This window comes from Bombus affinis, chromosome 13 (genome assembly GCF_024516045.1).
Source record: "Bombus affinis isolate iyBomAffi1 chromosome 13, iyBomAffi1.2, whole genome shotgun sequence".
NCBI lineage: Eukaryota > Metazoa > Arthropoda > Insecta > Hymenoptera > Apidae > Bombus > Bombus affinis.
The window spans coordinates 10,022,767-10,040,007 of record NC_066356.1 but is presented as its reverse complement, the minus strand read 5'-3'; the positions used below and the strand labels follow the sequence as shown (position 1 = coordinate 10,040,007).

At 28.5% G+C, this 17,241-nt stretch overlaps 4 protein-coding genes across 20 annotated transcripts; 2 read left to right on the top strand and 2 right to left on the bottom strand.

Moving 5' to 3' along the window:
- Positions 1-861: 861 nt before the first annotated feature.
- LOC126923601 (aldo-keto reductase family 1 member C1) lies at positions 862-4,516 on the bottom strand. Its single transcript, XM_050737241.1, has 4 exons — positions 4,379-4,516; positions 1,918-2,085; positions 1,394-1,747; positions 862-1,318 (listed from the first exon to the last, which is right to left on the bottom strand). The coding sequence occupies exons 1-4, from the start codon at positions 4,445-4,447 to the stop codon at positions 944-946; spliced, it is 966 nt and encodes a 321-aa protein (XP_050593198.1). The 5' UTR covers positions 4,448-4,516; the 3' UTR covers positions 862-943.
- Positions 2,600-9,486, top strand: LOC126923596 (protein ARV1-like). 8 transcript variants are annotated; one of them, XM_050737234.1, is made up of 4 exons: positions 2,749-3,148; positions 4,878-5,037; positions 8,554-9,064; positions 9,288-9,486. In XM_050737234.1, the coding sequence occupies exons 2-4, from the start codon at positions 4,954-4,956 to the stop codon at positions 9,401-9,403; spliced, it is 711 nt and encodes a 236-aa protein (XP_050593191.1). In that variant the 5' UTR covers positions 2,749-3,148; positions 4,878-4,953; the 3' UTR covers positions 9,404-9,486. The 8 variants fall into 8 exon arrangements, 7 of the variants coding, with proteins under 7 accessions (XP_050593188.1, XP_050593186.1, XP_050593191.1 ...); XM_050737235.1 differs by lacking the exon at positions 2,749-3,148 and adding an exon at positions 4,522-4,639; XM_050737233.1 differs by lacking the exons at positions 2,749-3,148; positions 8,554-9,064; positions 9,288-9,486 and adding exons at positions 5,739-5,795; positions 6,370-7,404; positions 7,484-8,345 and having other exon boundaries at positions 4,646-5,037.
- Positions 8,600-17,186, bottom strand: LOC126923594 (WD repeat-containing protein 37). Of its 10 annotated transcripts, XM_050737212.1 has the most exons (10): positions 17,040-17,179; positions 16,398-16,483; positions 12,272-12,350; positions 11,782-12,057; positions 11,392-11,517; positions 11,042-11,293; positions 10,594-10,813; positions 10,136-10,423; positions 9,799-10,045; positions 8,600-9,616 (listed from the first exon to the last, which is right to left on the bottom strand). In XM_050737212.1, exons 3-10 carry the CDS (start codon positions 12,300-12,302, stop codon positions 9,494-9,496), a joined length of 1,563 nt encoding a protein of 520 aa, XP_050593169.1. In that variant the 5' UTR covers positions 12,303-12,350; positions 16,398-16,483; positions 17,040-17,179; the 3' UTR covers positions 8,600-9,493. The 10 variants fall into 10 exon arrangements, with proteins under 10 accessions (XP_050593169.1, XP_050593174.1, XP_050593167.1 ...); XM_050737217.1 differs by lacking the exon at positions 12,272-12,350; XM_050737210.1 differs by lacking the exon at positions 17,040-17,179 and having other exon boundaries at positions 16,398-17,033.
- LOC126923597 (tRNA pseudouridine(38/39) synthase) lies at positions 13,590-16,383 on the top strand. Its single transcript, XM_050737236.1, has 6 exons — positions 13,590-13,934; positions 14,221-14,348; positions 14,430-14,995; positions 15,391-15,682; positions 16,041-16,177; positions 16,259-16,383. Exons 1-6 carry the CDS (start codon positions 13,863-13,865, stop codon positions 16,336-16,338), a joined length of 1,275 nt encoding a protein of 424 aa, XP_050593193.1. The 5' UTR covers positions 13,590-13,862; the 3' UTR covers positions 16,339-16,383.
- Positions 17,187-17,241: the final 55 nt, after the last annotated feature.

Here is a 17,241-nt window from a genome sequence, read left to right as displayed (position 1 = left end):
TTTCAATTCGCAAGTTTACAATATTTCGAAACGAACCTATTTCCCTCTTACTTCGATGCCGTGTTTATACACGTTTCTCTCAGCAAAAGCACCGGTGGAGAAATGTGTGTATAGTTCGGCTATTTAACTACTAGAGGCGGTAATTCATGGAGCATACTTTTGGCTGAGTTTCTCCCATGCACATTGGCAATCTCCCTACTCCTCTCTGCTTTCACACTAATTTACACAGCTGTGCCCCATTCTACTTGCATGCTACTAAAGAATAGTGTTGTTTGCTTATAGACAAGATTCTTTATATTATCTTGTTCCTGTCTTTACTAACACTTCAGGGATCTTTTATACATTTACGATCACGTGTTTTCTCTTTTCATATTTAATTGACACACGCTTCGTTCAATTATTTAAACCATATTGTCTAACCAAAGTTAATACATTTCAAATTTTCCATTTCGAAGTACAAGACTCGTATAACACGTAACTAATAATATGTTATTGGTTTTCTCAAATAGGTACCAGAAGTTTATTTTATTTATGAGTAAAGTTTAAAAAATATTATTCCAATGCTTCAAGGAAGATAAATTACACACGGTTCTTTTCTTTTCCATGCGTTTCGTAGTAACACTTTTTTCGATTTAGGGTACACTTTTTCACTGTTTAAGATGTTTTCTTTTATTACGATAAAAAATTGATTTCATTGATGAAACATTGATGGTATTGGTTTCATTTTAGATAATAATAATAAAGTAAAAAGAAAAAAGAACAGTGCAGCGAGAACAGAACTAAAGATATGATTTTTTTTTAAATGCATTTATTTATAGAAATTTGAAACATACAGAAGCAATTAAAAATATTTATTTCTATAAGGTTACTATTTTTGCGTGTAGTAAATGATACCATATATATTTCAGTGTACATATTTAAGTCATACGAATCTACGAAAGATTTAAAAAGGAAACTCAGGATGATTCCTTATTCCCTTGAAAAATTCAAAATCACAAATTCTGGCAGATTCACCAAGATCGAGATTTTTTAATTTCTGCATGTCCTCTGGTTTAAGTTCCCAATCGAATAGTTCTTTATTTTCCTTAATTCTTTGAGGGTTTGTACTTTTAGGAATAACTACGATTCCGTTTTGTACAATGAATCGCAATAAAATTTGTGCAGGTGATTTCTTGTACTTTTCTGCTATTTCTAGTACTACATCGTTTTGTAACATATCTGGGACCTTTTCCGTTTTATTTAGTAATTTAACAAGACCGCGCGAACCAAGCGGCGAATAGGCTGTTATAAAGATGTTTTCCTCTTTACAATATTCTACCTGTTAAATATTATTTTATTTTATGTCAAATAATTTCGTAATAAAAAGAGTGTGTTTAAAGAAAAAGGCATTTACCAGTTCTTTCTGTTGGAAAAAAACATGTAATTCAATTTGCAGCATTGATACTTTTATTTTTGCATTTTTTAAAATTCGTTTGATTTGAGGGATATTAAAATTCGATAACCCAATTGCTTTAGCTCGTCCGCATTCTACTTGTTTCTCCATTTCAGCCCAAACTTTTACATGATCTGTACTAAGATCAAGTAATATTTGTCCATTTTCATCCTTAGGATGTAAATCTTCTCCAACTTTCTTGAGAGCGAATGGAGTGTGAATCAAATATAGATCTACATATTCTAACTGCAAATCTTTTAAAGATCTTTTTATCCATGGTTCAACATCTTCTGGTCTATTTCCGACACAAGGCAGCTACAATTGTAAAAAATAATTTTTACTGATCCTTTATATCTCAATATTATTTTTAACAATTTCGTTAACATTTTCTCGATCCAATTATATTACAATAAATATTAATAAATAATTATATTACAATAAATATTTTTAAGTAAATACGACTTTGAATGTATAGCTGATATTACCTTCGTAACAATGAAAATGTCAGATCGTTTAATTCTTCCAGAATCAAACCATTCTTTAAGAACGTGACCAATTACTTTTTCATTTTCATATACTGGTGCTGTATCGATATGTCTGTATCCTGCCTCTAAAGCAATGTTCAGTGCGTCCTGTAATTCTTCTTCACTTGCCTAAAACATTATAACATGCTTTTTAAATCATTAGGAAATATAACTTTATAGGAGAAGTATTTTTTTATTAATTAAATTATATATAGCATTTAAATGTGATAATACCTAAGATACAGAAATAACTAATTATCAAGAATTAAATCCCACTTATGAGATAGAAATTCATTAATAATTATTTTCCTTTCCTGCAATAACTGTTTAAATAAAAATTATACAATTTAGAAAAAAGATAACTAAAACAATATTGATGTATTTATTTTCAATTTATATTTTAAAATATAGTCAAAAGAACTAAAGGTAGTATTTTCTTATATATAATTATTATTAAAAATATTGAATATTCAAACTACATATAAATATGATTTCAAAGATTTGTATGCTATTACGTTACGGTTGAATGTTTCTGGACAATGGCTATTTCATATAGTATGTACCACGGCTATGTACATAAAGAGATATGTATATAGTATTCCATATAAAAAACTAAACGTTACCTTCGTTTTTCAGAGAAACATTACAAATATAAGAAGTTGCATATGTACTATTGTGTTGATTTTAAAATACTGTAAAACCTTTTTCTCTATCATTTTTTGTATATATTTGTAAAAAAACGCTAGTAGTAATACGAATATCCTGTGTATGGGTAGATATTTTATATTGTTTTTAAGTCCTTGTAATTTGTTTATTAAAAGATCGGAATATCATATATGTTTGTATCTGTTTCCTCGACAGTTTTCAGTCAACGTAAATGTACGGTTACTTCAATTAAAATAAAACGTCGAATCGGTATTTAGATAAACAGTTTAAATAATTTATATATTTTGATAATGTGGTCATTATGAAAATGGTGTTCGACAAAACTGTATGATGCATGCGCACATCTATCAGTTGTGTTCAATCTAGTGTTCTGTCATACATGTATGATTAAAGTAAATATTTCATGTAAAAGTTATGTTCTTGTATTTTATTTAAATTTTATGTAAAAAGTGATCTTTCTTTCTTTCTAAGACATGAGCTAATCAAGATTATAACTGTGTAAAAGAAATATGTAACCTGTTACTAGGTATAGTATTATTACGTATTACTTATTCTTTTAACAAAATTAATATAAATATTAGTAGACTATTTTTACAGCTTATTCTAACTATTGCTATAAAAATATTTAAGATTAAGAGAAATAAAGCTTTTAAAATTGAATGTATAAATTAGCGATACTTGTGCTTTAGAATGTGAGGTTAGAAACTATACTAATTATATGTATATATAACTTATGAGCACTTTTATTGAAGTTTCTACAGTGTAATAAGTTGAAATTATGTAGTTATTAATAATAAATATTTAATAAAAACTATATGTTACTGGTCTTAATTTTAAATTAAATTTATGCATATGAATATACTATAATATATGAGATTATTTAATTGCATGGAGATATATATATGTTTTATTTTAATTAAAGTTGTATATATAGTTATTTGTATTCTATCTTTCTTAAGGCGTTTGTGAATATAATTTTGATATTCCTTTTTTAATCAAAAATATGTGGGACATCAAAAAGATTTAAAATATTTAGTAACCCAAATAATTTTGTCAAGATACATATGTAAATCAATTCTTCATTCTTTTGTTATATATATTAATATGTCATATTAAACATTTATGATTGTATTAGAAATTTTTATTACCACATTAGGATAATGATATATTTTGATCCACATTTTCATAATTAAATAGAAAACATTTGCTATTACTACTATATCATTGAAAAAAAATATTACACTTTAAATCAAGCAAGTTGATACATAGATCTATGTTAAATCTTCATTTACACAATTAATTTATATAATACCACAATATACATATACAGTCATGAATACACAGTAAAATGTTGTATCTTTGTTATTGTAATGCTTTATACAATAATAACGTGACATAGGTACTATTCAAATTATCAGTTTCCATAATTTTGAAATTAAAACTTCATATATGTAATTTGTAATCAAACTTTTCTGACTCAAAGAATAGTAGATTTTATAAAATTTCATATTAAATAGAGGAATTATTACATAGGATTATAAATTAATGAAATTAAATTTATAGACTGGAAAAGAAGTATTTCATTAAGAAGAAGATTATATACAACGTTTAAAAATTAATCGTAGCGAATGGTACGAAAGTGTATCTGTACATTTTAATATTTGATACATTAACGTTTGTGTCTGAGTATTTAATGATAGTATTGTATTAGAAATAATTTTCTTTACAAAAACTTTTTATTTTACAATAAGTTTACCTGCCATGTACCAAAACCGACTATTGGCATTACGTGTCCGTTCGGAAGCAAAATAGTGTCGTTCTCCATTGCTTGTGTATAGTAGAAACTTTGTGGGATAACTGAATAACTGTAATATCAATTCCAGTTTCTTAAAACTAACTTGACTTTCTCTTTATGCATGTGCGCACAATATACAACCTTGATCAGGCAGGCATACAGTAATTGCGGCATTTACCATTCTTCATTAGTCAGAAAAAATAACCATTAAGAATTTTCAAGGTTAATTTTATTTATGTAATCATTCTTAAAATAATTATATTCATATTTTTACATACATATTGAACATTGTATGTTATAATTAATTCTGGTAATGATAAAACAATGTAAGGCTAAGGCAATATAACGAATAATTGAGAAAACAGTGAAATTCGACTTCTTTTCTTTTTTTTCTCTTATTAATCAAAATTATCCAGATTTGAAGTTCATGACGGAAATGATGTAATGTTATGAATTTTAGGTAATGTCTGTTTACTGCAGATGATCTGGAAAAATAACAGAACAAAACATAAATTAAAACGATAAGTGATTTTATAATGTATCGATGTGTAAATTGTGGAGCTGAGGTGGAAGAGCTTTATAGGAGATACTGTCCAAGTGTTCTAAAGCTTTTAAAATGTGTATGTCATATATTATATAAATTTATTTTTTATAGAAATTAAAAATTAGTTTCATTTCTCGAAATAATTGCATACGAAAATTGTTTTATAAATAAATGAATGAATATAGTAGTCAATTTTTTATTTTATATCATATTTCACTTATTTACAAATAATTGTACACAGTTTTACAGAATAATGTTCCAAAATAAAATTTATGTAAGAAAATTATAGTTACATTTATGCTTAGATAATATAGGAATAATTAACGAAACATTTAAAATTGCAAAATATCTAAATGTTCGCCAAATTTCGAAACTCTCATTTTACTATCAAATATATTATTGATCATGTCCCCTGATAATCATGGGCCCCTTTACGTGGAAGAATACTTCAAAGTAGCCATATCAACTGAACCAAGTAAAACCATATGATGTCTGATGATCCGTCTGTATTATGGCAGGAAAACGAGTACGGATTTCTATCGATATCCGTGGTTAATTGAGTTTTACCATTTCACAGTCAATAAATGAATACAACCTATGCTTACATTTAATTGCATTTATTTTCAGTCTACTCAGTCTACTTGAGTTCTAAGCAACAAAGACAATTATTCCTATAACAAATATTGCTTATGATCTTTATCACTACGTTAGTTTCTATTATTGTTTGTATGATTGTACCCTTTATAAGAACCTTTTTTTAAATTTCGGTTTATGTAGTTTATTCAGACGAAGAGAATTGGATGTACTGCTTCGGCGGTTCGACCTCAGACAAAGGTATTAAATGATGAACAGTTTTTTCGTAATTATATATAGTCATCGATATGTGATACTTAACGGAACTTCTGCAATCTAAGATTTAAAGTGCATCTACAAGACTCATACAGCTCTGGACGCGGCTGGCTAAACCAATTGATTGCTTAATATATTAATTCGTAATGTACTGCAAAGAAGTGCAGCGTTAGTTGACCGGTAGTTTGGAGTAATATCTGACCAACTGTCAAAGGACGTAGAATTCTAGGAAAAGCCGAGTGTTTTTCTTCTCCGTTAAGTGAAAATGAGATAAAGATACCTGACACGAAATATCGAGGTTAAAATAAATATGTTGGGTGCCTCTCTACGGAGTCACTTCCAAGAACTGATAGAGATAGTGGCCATTAGCTAACACGGCAAACTCTCAGTCAGCTAACGCGGCACTACTACATATCATTCCTATGAAGTATGTAAGTATTCATATAACGTGCAATAGGTTTGAAGCGGATACGAAGCGAATGAAACACCCGGAAAAATTATGCTTTGATGGAGAATTAACATCAAGTGATAACAAGAACAAAATTTGTTGAACTTTCAGTCACTGCGGTTATAGATAACTTGATAGTTCGTGATGACATCCCCTTCTGGTAATAACACAAGCATAGCAGATCGGTTAGATATTCTAGAAAAATTAGAAGATGGCATGACTGTGAGTAGTATTGCCTGTGAATATGGACTCAGTAACAGGACAATACGACGATACCGGCAGCACTCGAAGGCGATTCGCAACTTTGCCGCGAATCCAAAATACCGGGAAATGAAGAGGCAACGGATACCAATATATACCGATTTGGAGTCCAAATTGTATCGTTGGTTTCAGCAAAGGAAATTGTTAGGAGACTGTTTAACAGATAATATTTTAATAAATAAAGCTAAAGAAATAGAAACAGAGTTTCCCAGTACGTCGAATTTTAAAGCAAGTCGAGGTTGGCTCCAGAACTGGAAGAAAAAATATGATATTGGCAAGAACACGACAGATCCGAATGAAATCGCTGCGAATAATTTTATACGTGAATTTTTACAAATACTAGTAAAAGAAGATATAAACGAAGAAGATGTGTACAACATGGACGAGACTAGTTTACTTTGGAAAGCACTTCCGTGGAAGACATTAGTTCACGAGGAAAAATATCTGATCATAAAAGGAGAAAACAGAAAAACGGACATAGTGACTGTGGCATTTTGTGCAAACACTAGTGGTACACACAAATTGCCGTTACTCTTTGTAAATAAATTCGCAAATCCCCGAGCATTGAAACATTGTAAGGGTACATTACCGGTGGTATATAAAAGTCATTGTAATGCCTGGGTTAACGAAGATATTTTTCGGGAATGGTATACTAATCATTTTAAGCAAAGTGTGAAAGAGCGCCAATTACAGGAACAACGTAAAGGAAAAGTAATATTGCTCGTTGACAATTTCAAGGCACACAAACTTGAAAAAAAGGAACTGGATGATGGTCACTTTATGTTAATATTTTTACCACCGAATACGTCCTCGTTGATCCAACCTATGGACCGAGGCGTAATTACTCAATGTAAAAAGATATTTCGGCTTAAACTACTTCATCGGGTATGTTGTACGTTTAATACTTCGTTTAAAATAATATTTATAATAATGCAATTTTCTCATATACATTTCTTCTTCATAGGTACTTCAGTATAACGACGGACTTACACAGTTTTATGCTGACTATGATATTAAGGACTGTATCGATTACATTAGCGAAGCATGGAATAATGTTACACCACAAAACATTCGTAGTTCCTGGGTGAAAATTCTTAACAGACAGTTTGAATTTAATAATATTAAAACTGAGAATTCTACGGTCACTGATGAACAGAATGCAGAGCAATCGATCGACGTGATGTCTGCTGAAGAAATAACAGAATGGATTTCCGGATGCGAACAGGCGGAAATCATTCCAGAGGAAACTGCAATTTTGAAACAGATTTGCAAATTTGAATCATCTCCTTCTCTGATAGAAGACGAAGAAATTGATCGTCTATTGTATAATTTAAGAATGCTGAGTAAAATCGAACCAGAAATTGAAGCCGATGCAAAACGAATAATAGATCATTTTAATAAAAAGCAAGAAAGATAATATTGTTCCTGTTATAGTTATTGTTATCATTATTTTTACACCATCGATGTACCATTTAAATCGTACGTAATACATGGCCTATTGTCAGAAGACTACTTCGATATAACTATTGTTATAAACGTTTAATCATAGTTTACAAATTTCCAAGCTATGTGACATATTATGATATTATAATATATACACAACACAAAAGTATGTTTCTTGTATTCGAGTATGTGTATCATACTTGTAGATATTTAGTAAGCAAATACCAAATAATTTTAGTATTTGTGATAGCTTACATTATTACTTATTCCTGTTGCCATGTTTTCTGCACTTTTATTTTTAGATCTTTACATTTGTTTCTATATCTTTTTTGTATTTTGTTATTGATTTCGTAATAAAGTGTTCATAATAAAATTACATATAACATTCTTTTCTTATTATAACTTGACAAATAAACCTCATCAGACATTTGTGTACATGAACTTTTCTTATTAGTTTAATGTTCAAAATCAATATTCCAAGTTTTTCTAAAGTTACTATTTTGGAACTTTATACTGTAAAATAACTTCTATTATAAAAAAGAATTATTTCTTGCTTCTAAATGATTAATAGCTTATTTTTATTTATTTCAGGGAACATGTGATCTCTTGGCAGATAAATATATTGAATACGATCCAGTAATAATCTTGGTTGATTTAATATTGCTTAAAAGACAAGCATACAGGCATTTGCTTCACAATTGCGATATAACGCCGTGTTGGAAACTAGTAATAATTTTGTGGCTTATTGAATCTTTCCGAAATTTCTTTCTATGTAACAATAGCAATCAGTATGTTCAATATTGGAAGATATTTCAACCTAATTTTAATGGACAATGTAATGTCTATTTAATATTATTCAACACTGCTTTTGCTCTCGCTACTTTCGTCTTTGCCGTAATTTTCTGTACTAAAGTGAAGTGGTATTTTTACCCAACTAATTCAAACAAATGTAGTGTGATACAGTTAATGAAAGCTTTAATCATTGGTGGATGTGGAAAATTATTAGGATTGTTAGAAATTACTTGGGGACATATTTTTCTGACGCCCCATTACTTGCTTATATTGGGATATACTCTTCTTTGCTTACTTACAACCTATTCAGGTAAGAAATTTCATATAGTTTATTATATTTTATTTATTTGTTACTTATGGATCTTCTAGGATGTAGTGTTTAAGTTAAAACACCTTTCGGTGCTTAGCTGATGAATGTTTCACGCATATAGCGGTTAAACACATCCTATTACTATAATCGTATAACCGTAATTATAATTAGAATAAATTATTTATAGTTATTATTAATATATCTATATGTTATATAATTTCAGTGGCGACCAACAATAGAAGACTGGAATCTTTAATAATTTTGGGAATAGGCATAGTGGTTTACAATTGCACACCTAATTTTTCCTTCACGACGTTTGAAGTTTTAAAATTAGTATAATTATTTATTTTTAATTGAATTTGATTTTGTAATCCTGTTTGGTATAACATTAAACTAAACTAAATAAATATATTTGTAATATACATATATTTAACATTCCTTAAGAGGTATGATACTCCATCCAAGGACTAATCTATCAAAACCACAAGAGAATAAGTTACAGACCCCGCTTTCTTCAGCCCAGGCTACAGACGAGACCATTCTTTGGTGACCCTGAAATCAGTTGGTCAATTTCAAAATCAAATTTAAAGTATTCTTATTTTTATATTCTGAGTATAAAATACAAATTCCTTTTTTAAATTCACCTTGAAATTTTAAGTCTAAATTATCACAAGATATGCAAAGAAAGATTAAAGTAACGATACTATTGGACATAAGGTGAAATTTTTACTTACCTGTCTGCTAGTTCTAGGTAATCTAGCTAATCGTTGACCGTTAAGATCAAATAATCTAATTTGTCTATTATCATGTGGAATTGCAACGATGCCAGTGCTTGATACGGCTAATCGGTTAGCGGCACTGTCACCTCGAATTGTAGCTAAAGGACTTCGTATATTTCGTAATTCCCATACTTTTACACTTCGATCATCCGAGCCGGAAACGATTTTATCTTCACGCGTGAAGACAGCTGATGTCACAGTCCTGTATTTTAAAAAATGTAGTGATTAAGAACATTTCATTTTATACCATGATTCGTCAGATTTAACAAATTCATCATCAATTATTACTTACTCGGTATGGGCTTGGAAAACGGAAACCGAATGAATGGGCTCCCTAAAATCCCACAGACGAAAAGTACTGTCCTTACTCGAAGTAACGCAAAGTCGTTGCGTATGATGAGTTGATACATGAGAAAGTTCTTGATCGTGTCCACATAATGTGTGAATAATTTCCCCAGTTTCTACATCATAAAGATTTGCAGTTCTATCCCAAGAAGCAGTGACTATCTGCTCTGCATCAGGTAACCAATCTGCAGCCATCACGACACCCGTATGTCCTAATAACTCTCGTATTGGAGTTCTGTAATATTTTACAAAGTATAAATATATACTGAAATGTGGATTTCCTATTTAGAACTATGTAAGAACAACTCTTTTTATTGTAATAACTTTCATTCATTAAAGTGCAATTTAGATTAAAAATTTAATTGAATGATAAGGAAATTTAAATAGGCTTTCCATAAGTATTACCTTAGTGTAGGCGGTTCTTCTTGTTCCTCATTTAAAGTAATCGCACCACTAAGATTTCTATCAGAACTCAACCCTGAAAGGTCTTCAGATGAATTCTGTCTTTTAGGTAAATCCCAATCTACAGCAGCTTGCCACACATGAGCAGAATTATCTCCACTTGATGTGAGTGCCAACTCTTTGGTAGGATGAAAACGTACAGAGTTAACAGAGCCAGAATGACCTATAAATTAAATGAGAATATTCTATTTATCAAATAACAAAATCATTATTTTATGTATAATGTGTACTTTATAGAACCTATTATACTATAAATATTACCATCTAATGACAAAATCCGCAATCACTTAGTTGCCAAACCAATACTAATGGAAATTTGTTTATGTGTAGTTTGTAAATGCTAATAAAATATATAAGAATACGTAAAACTGTAACTTAAAGAAAAACAAACCAATATACTGCAATAAACAACGCCCACTGTCCATAGCCCAAACTCTAGCACTGTGATCAGCAGAAGCTGTAGCAATAATTTGACCTGCTCTTCCAACAGAAACTTCCCAAACACCATCTCGATGCCCAAAATATTCTCTTTGCATACTACATGTCATAGTTGGTGTTTTAAAACTGGAAACTATTTTACTAGTTTGTGCCTTTAACTTATTAGAAGTTGTTTTTGTTTTTGGTGCTGAATTCCCTGCCATAGCTGTAAACAACATATATATTTTTAATATTTGAACATAAATTAAAAAGAATGAGATAACTTTCCAATTCTCCCTTGCTCTTAATTATTTACATTCTTACATTTTTGTTTGGAAAGACTTTTTGTATCTGGAAAGTCTGCAACATCTCCAAGAGGTAAGCTCCGTTCTCCAGAACCATAACACTCTCTTTCAAGCCTCTCATTAAGAGTATCTATCTTCTCTTGTACTAAATTGAAATGTTTGGAAACATATATATTAATAAGATTATACTTTTTTTTAGCAACATAAAGTTAATAAGCGAAATTTACTAAAAATTATTTTAATCATCTTATTTGACATTGCTTATTTATATTCGTAAAAGTTTCAATTATAAAGATATTTTTTCATATTAAATTATATAAGAAGTAATAGATAAAAGCTTTCTATATTTCATTATAAAAATTAATATTCATAGCATATATAACATATAAAAATATCAATATTTTCATACATCCCAAATTTTCTGTGTAAAGAATCTCAAATTCTTTTTCTATTTGTTGAAATAATTCAAAAAGTCGACATCGTAAAGCTGGTGGAAGTATATTATCATCAGGGTCTGTACGAAAAGCTGCATAGTGAAGTGCAGTTGGTTGCAAAGGAGTAGATCCACTTTGTGATTGCAATTCTGTATCTGTACTACTTTGTACTCTTGGAATAGAAATCCGTTTGATTTTCCCAGCACTTTTATTTCCACTGGTCATAGATGGTTCTCCAGGCATCTTTGACTCTGAAACATTACACATTTAGAATGATGTACTTATGATGTATTATCTTTGTTTATATTATATGATTATAAGATTATAATTAATAATTTTAGCTCTGCAAAGCACTATACTTTAAATATTAAAATTTACTTTAAAATGTATAATATAATAAAATTGTAGGAATATGTCTAATATTTATAATATAATATAATAATTTTTATTATTACACATACTAACCACTTAATAAGTACTCACTGTGCATATACATATATTATTTTCTTCCTTCTTATATTTATATTTATGCAAACACATATCACTGTATAATATAGTACAACAATTATATTTTTTACATTTATATTTCTTTAAGTACTTTAGATAGATTTGTTTAGAAATACAATAACAACAACAATGTATTTAACTAAATTACAATTAATACATTGAAATTGCAATATGTACATAACACATCATGTGTACATATATAAACGCACATATTTCAAAGATTTGTGAATTTGTTGGAAATAATTAAAATAGGATAAGTACTATCTTATATGTCAATTACAATAGTCTTAAAATAATAGATATTTATAACATCCAGATGGTTAACTGGATTTTTCTTACCATGGAATACTACTTCGCGGTTGCAGGGTTCGTCAGTACTTGTTTAAAGATAATCTAAATTACAATGTCTAAACTAAAATATTTGGAAGCTATTACCAAATCTAATAAAAATATAGGAACACAATTTATACATAATGCAAAGTAAAATTAAATGACAAATTCAGTTGTGAATTGATTTCGAGTACACCATACTTATATACGGTATACGGTCAATATATACAGAACAAATCTAAATATAATAAAACCACAACTAAATTAAGAAAGAATTTATTAGAATCAAAAAAATAGAATAAGGAACTGTACATAAATGCATAAATATTGCACTATGAGTTCAGCTGTATCAAGTTCAAATTACAAAAAAGCTTTGTATATATAATTACTAATAATACTTTCTACTCGCGTAATACACATATATAGAGCCGTAAAAATGTAAAGTGAATGTAAAATGTAGAAAATTTTTAAAACTGTTACAAGGATGTATTAAAACAATCTATTAATTTTTTGTTGGCTTATTCTAGCAATTGTAATCTAATCTTTTTGTTGTGTATGATCAAAATGAAATCACAGATTTTGAAATAGTAAAAGTATTTTAATTTTGTTTTTGTAAAAAATGTACGTTTTTATTACAGCGCATAATGTTAAATATCTTCGAACCGTTTAATATTTTACATACTTTGTGTTAATACAGATAAAGTATTTTCGTGTTTTGTTAGCACTCAGAGGATTTGATATTTGTATTCATATGTATGTCATGTGTACAATTTGATATTCTTTTATATCGTGAGATTTACTGTATCCTGAGATGTATTAAATACTAATTAAAATGATTTTTTCGTATATTTTATTGTAAATAAATGCGTTTATATTTTGTAAATCGAATTTTAGTATTTTTCTTTAATATATTCTCTCCTTTCATTTGAGGTTATATATCATTCTTTTATTTGAGGTTATATGTCATTTTTTAATTTATTGCATTAGACTTAGTAATAATATACATTTTGTAATTCTTTTAATATTTTGTTTTATATAATACTCATACTTTTTTTGGAATATCTTAAATAATGTAATTATAAACATAATAAATCTTTGTAAAATATATGAATTGTATTCTTTAATAATCATATGCTAAGTATTGTAATTTTTTTGTAACTTTTAATACATCTTCTAATAATATAATATTCGTTTCGTTATTATATAAAACTATAAAATTATGTCAAGTATGGGTAAAAAGAAAAAACAAGAAACTTTGGAGAAAGAAGAACTTCAGTTGCTCAGCAAGACGGTAAATATATTTGCTTTAATTATCTGATTTAATAAATAAATTATATCTGTTAATAATCTGATAAATAAGCTATCAATCAATTAAGCTACATATATTTTTCGTAGATTAGAATATGGAAATTTTATGATTATGTTGCTTTTTTTATATCACTTCACTACTTTGCATTATGTTTTAATATTTAAGTCATAGTTAATAATGACAAAAAGTATACAATCCCTTGTTGAAAGGAACCATTATAATAGTATATGGTAGAAATATTTTATCCTAAGTAACATATTTTTGTTAGGAACTGATAGAAAAGATAATAAAATTGGAAGAAGAAAATGAACAACTGAAAGCAGCAAGACATAAAATAAAAGAAAAATCAAAAAATAAAGATATTCATAAATTACAAAAACCATTTGATTTTTCAAAGTATGTAAATGTATATAACTATAAAAATAAATATTATGATAAAGAAACTATTTATTTCAATATAAACTATTTTAATTTTAGGTGTAATAAGAGACATATTCTTTTAAAATTCTATTATCTTGGATGGAATTATAACGGTTTTGTTGTACAAGAAAGCACTGATAATACAATCGAGGAGCATTTGTTTGAAGCATTAATAAAAAGTTGTTGCATAGAGTCACGTGAAACATCAAATTATCATAGATGTGGGAGAACTGACAAAGGTGTCAGTTCATTTTCACAAGTGATTTCCATAGATTTAAGGAGTAAATTAAATCCAGAGGATCAATGTAAATTAGAAGATGAACTTCCATATTGTAAAATATTAAATAGGCTGCTCCCTTCTAACATAAGATGTATCGCATGGTGCCCAGCATCTAGTAATTTTTCAGCAAGATTTAACTGTAAATTTCGAACCTACAAGTACTTTTTCCCAAGAGGAAATTTAAATATAGATTCAATGGATAAAGCTGTTAAATATACAATAGGAGAGCATGATTTTCGAAATATTTGTAAAATGGATGTTGCCAATGGTGTTACTAATTATCAAAGAAAAGTTATTGATGCGAAAGTATGTCTGTATCGTCGAGATTTTAGAAATATTTCAGGTAATTATTGCGTTTAATCTAATCATATGTAATTAAGTATTATGCCTAGTAATATTGTATTTATTTATATATTTATAGTATATTAAGAATATATTGAATCTAATTGTAAATTTCTTTTAAAATGACTTTACCATTAGTACAAATTTTTGGCATTAAATGTCGAAGTAGTAAGTGTAACAATTGCGATGTTTATCTTTAAAAAAATGTGCTTTTTCTATCTTTTGTACGTACATGTTATTTTGTTATAATAGTGATTTTTATATAAAAGATTTTTTAAAAATTATAAACACAAAATTTGTTCTATTGCGATTTTTTATAATATATTTATTTATTCGTTAGTGTACTACGTTTGTTTATGCATTGTAAAATATTGTATGTTATATGTTTCTTTGTAGGATATGACGTGTGTCAATTGATTATAACAAGTCAAGCATTTTTATGGCATCAAATTCGTTGTTTAATGGGTGTTTTGTTTCTTATTGGTCAAGGAAACGAGAAACCGGAAATTATTTTAGAGCTTCTAGATATTGAAAAATATCCTAGGAAACCACAATATAATTTAGCTCATGAAATACCATTAAATCTTTGGTATTGTGAGTACGACACGATGGAGTGGTACATCGATAAGGATGAATTAATAAATACAATAAAATTTTTACAAAGAGATTGGACTTTGAACACAGTAAAGTACGTAGTAAAACAGTCTAATAAATTACGTGCTTTAATTTATTAAAGTACATAGATATGATTTTATAAACGTTTTCAGAAAAAATATAATTTGCAGCTGTTTTACCGCGTGAATTATACAGTACAGTACAGTTTTATACAGTATTAATTTTTACTATGTATATCTTATTTTGAATATTATTTATATTTCTTATGTCGATTTTTACAATCTTATATGTGCATTGAGTGTAAAGTGAGATTCTCCCTTATTAAGAATTAAAACATTTATTTATTTCTTAACCGGGAAAACGTTACAAATAATTGCTCTGTTAATTTATATTTTTTATAAATAAAAATAATGCAATTTCGATTTTGACAGATCAGTCATGATTGAAAATATGTTATCGGATTTGGAAGATACAACGGATTGTAAAGATATGCTTTTTCAAAGTGATTGTCTATTACTTGGTATACAACCTAGAGTGTATCAACGTTTAATGAAACGACCTACTTGTGGTTAGTATACAAATCCGTTAATATTCTTTCACCAGCTTTTTGGAAGGAGATAATCATATTAAACGTACAATTGGTTTTCAGAAAGCTTAGAAAGTAAAATAAAACATTACGAAAGTAAGAAAAAGAAGAAAGAAGACCCAGACAATAGCGACGATAAGTAAATGTATCAGTCCTTTTTTAACAATAAAAGATTTTAATTTTGTTAATTTATTATACATACTTTATGGCTCATAGTGACCTTCTTATACTTCCAGCCTTGTTCAATCCTTTCTCATCTCTAAACACGCATTGAACACACTAAACACACTAAAAATATATACGAAATACAACCTGCTTGTGATATGCCTTAGGTTGTTCTAATACTGGCAGCACACTTTCATTCAAAGTAGATTAAAATGGCGGCAAAAAATTGTTCATCAACTTTTAAGGCGTCATTGTAAAGTAAACGCCTCAATTCCGCGATCAAATTCATATCGACTTATAGAAATGGATTTCGAGAAGCAATGTCGTTCCGTATCAATGGCAAAGTGAATCAAAGCTGTTGTACAAAAGCATTTTGTAGCTTAAAGACCTTAGTATCTTTAATTAGTTTCGTATAATTGCATTTCATCTATATATTATTAAAGTAAAGTCTTAGTTATTGCTCGATTAATTTCTTTCTGAAGCCTTTTCTCAAAATTATTTCTCAATTCATGTATCTGTACGCGGACTCCTATCGATAGAAAAAGAAATTTTTAGCTAAAACGAAAAAAATCTCAGTTCACGGGCCCAGACAAATGCAATTTTACTGCAACTATTTTACGTTTAATACATTCCATTAAATCGTACAGATTCGATTCAATATTGTTTATCGTTAATTTACCCCGTGGTAGGAAGAATCTCCTATTTCTTCTTATATTTTATGAAATCAAAAGGATTAGAAACTAATATGCCTTCGATAAAAACCACAAAATCTATTTTACAAAATTGATCGCATCAGTCTGACTGCAGCTGTAGCTTTGTTTTGGTTTCTACTTCGATCCATAGACCCGGAGGAACATGCGCTTTTGCGTCTCCCGGCTTCA

Bases quoted from the DNA above. Each gene is read 5' to 3' on its own strand.
- LOC126923597 (XM_050737236.1), top strand. From the start codon at position 13,863: ATGTCAAGTATGGGTAAAAAGAAAAAACAAGAAACTTTGGAGAAAGAA. The intron at 13,935-14,220 runs GTAAATATATTT...TATTTTTGTTAG, and splicing joins TTCAGTTGCTCAGCAAGACG to GAACTGATAGAAAAGATAAT. The intron at 15,683-16,040 runs GTACGTAGTAAA...CGATTTTGACAG, and splicing joins TGGACTTTGAACACAGTAAA to ATCAGTCATGATTGAAAATA.
- LOC126923594 (XM_050737212.1), bottom strand. From the start codon at position 12,302: ATGTATATGCACAGTGAGTACTTATTAAGTG. The intron at 10,814-11,041 runs GTTTGTTTTTCT...TTTAATTTATAG, and splicing joins TTGTTTATTGCAGTATATTG to GTCATTCTGGCTCTGTTAAC. The intron at 9,617-9,798 runs GTAAGTAAAAAT...AACTGATTTCAG, and splicing joins TACCTAGAACTAGCAGACAG to GGTCACCAAAGAATGGTCTC.
- LOC126923596 (XM_050737231.1), top strand. From the start codon at position 6,403: ATGACATCCCCTTCTGGTAATAACACAAGCATAGCAGATCGGTTAGAT. The intron at 7,405-7,483 runs GTATGTTGTACG...TCTTCTTCATAG, and splicing joins GGCTTAAACTACTTCATCGG to GTACTTCAGTATAACGACGG.
- LOC126923601 (XM_050737241.1), bottom strand. From the start codon at position 4,447: ATGGAGAACGACACTATTTTGCTTCCGAACGGACACGTAATGCCAATA. The intron at 2,086-4,378 runs GTAAACTTATTG...ATAATGTTTTAG, and splicing joins TCGGTTTTGGTACATGGCAG to GCAAGTGAAGAAGAATTACA. The intron at 1,748-1,917 runs GTAATATCAGCT...TTACAATTGTAG, and splicing joins ACATTTTCATTGTTACGAAG to CTGCCTTGTGTCGGAAATAG.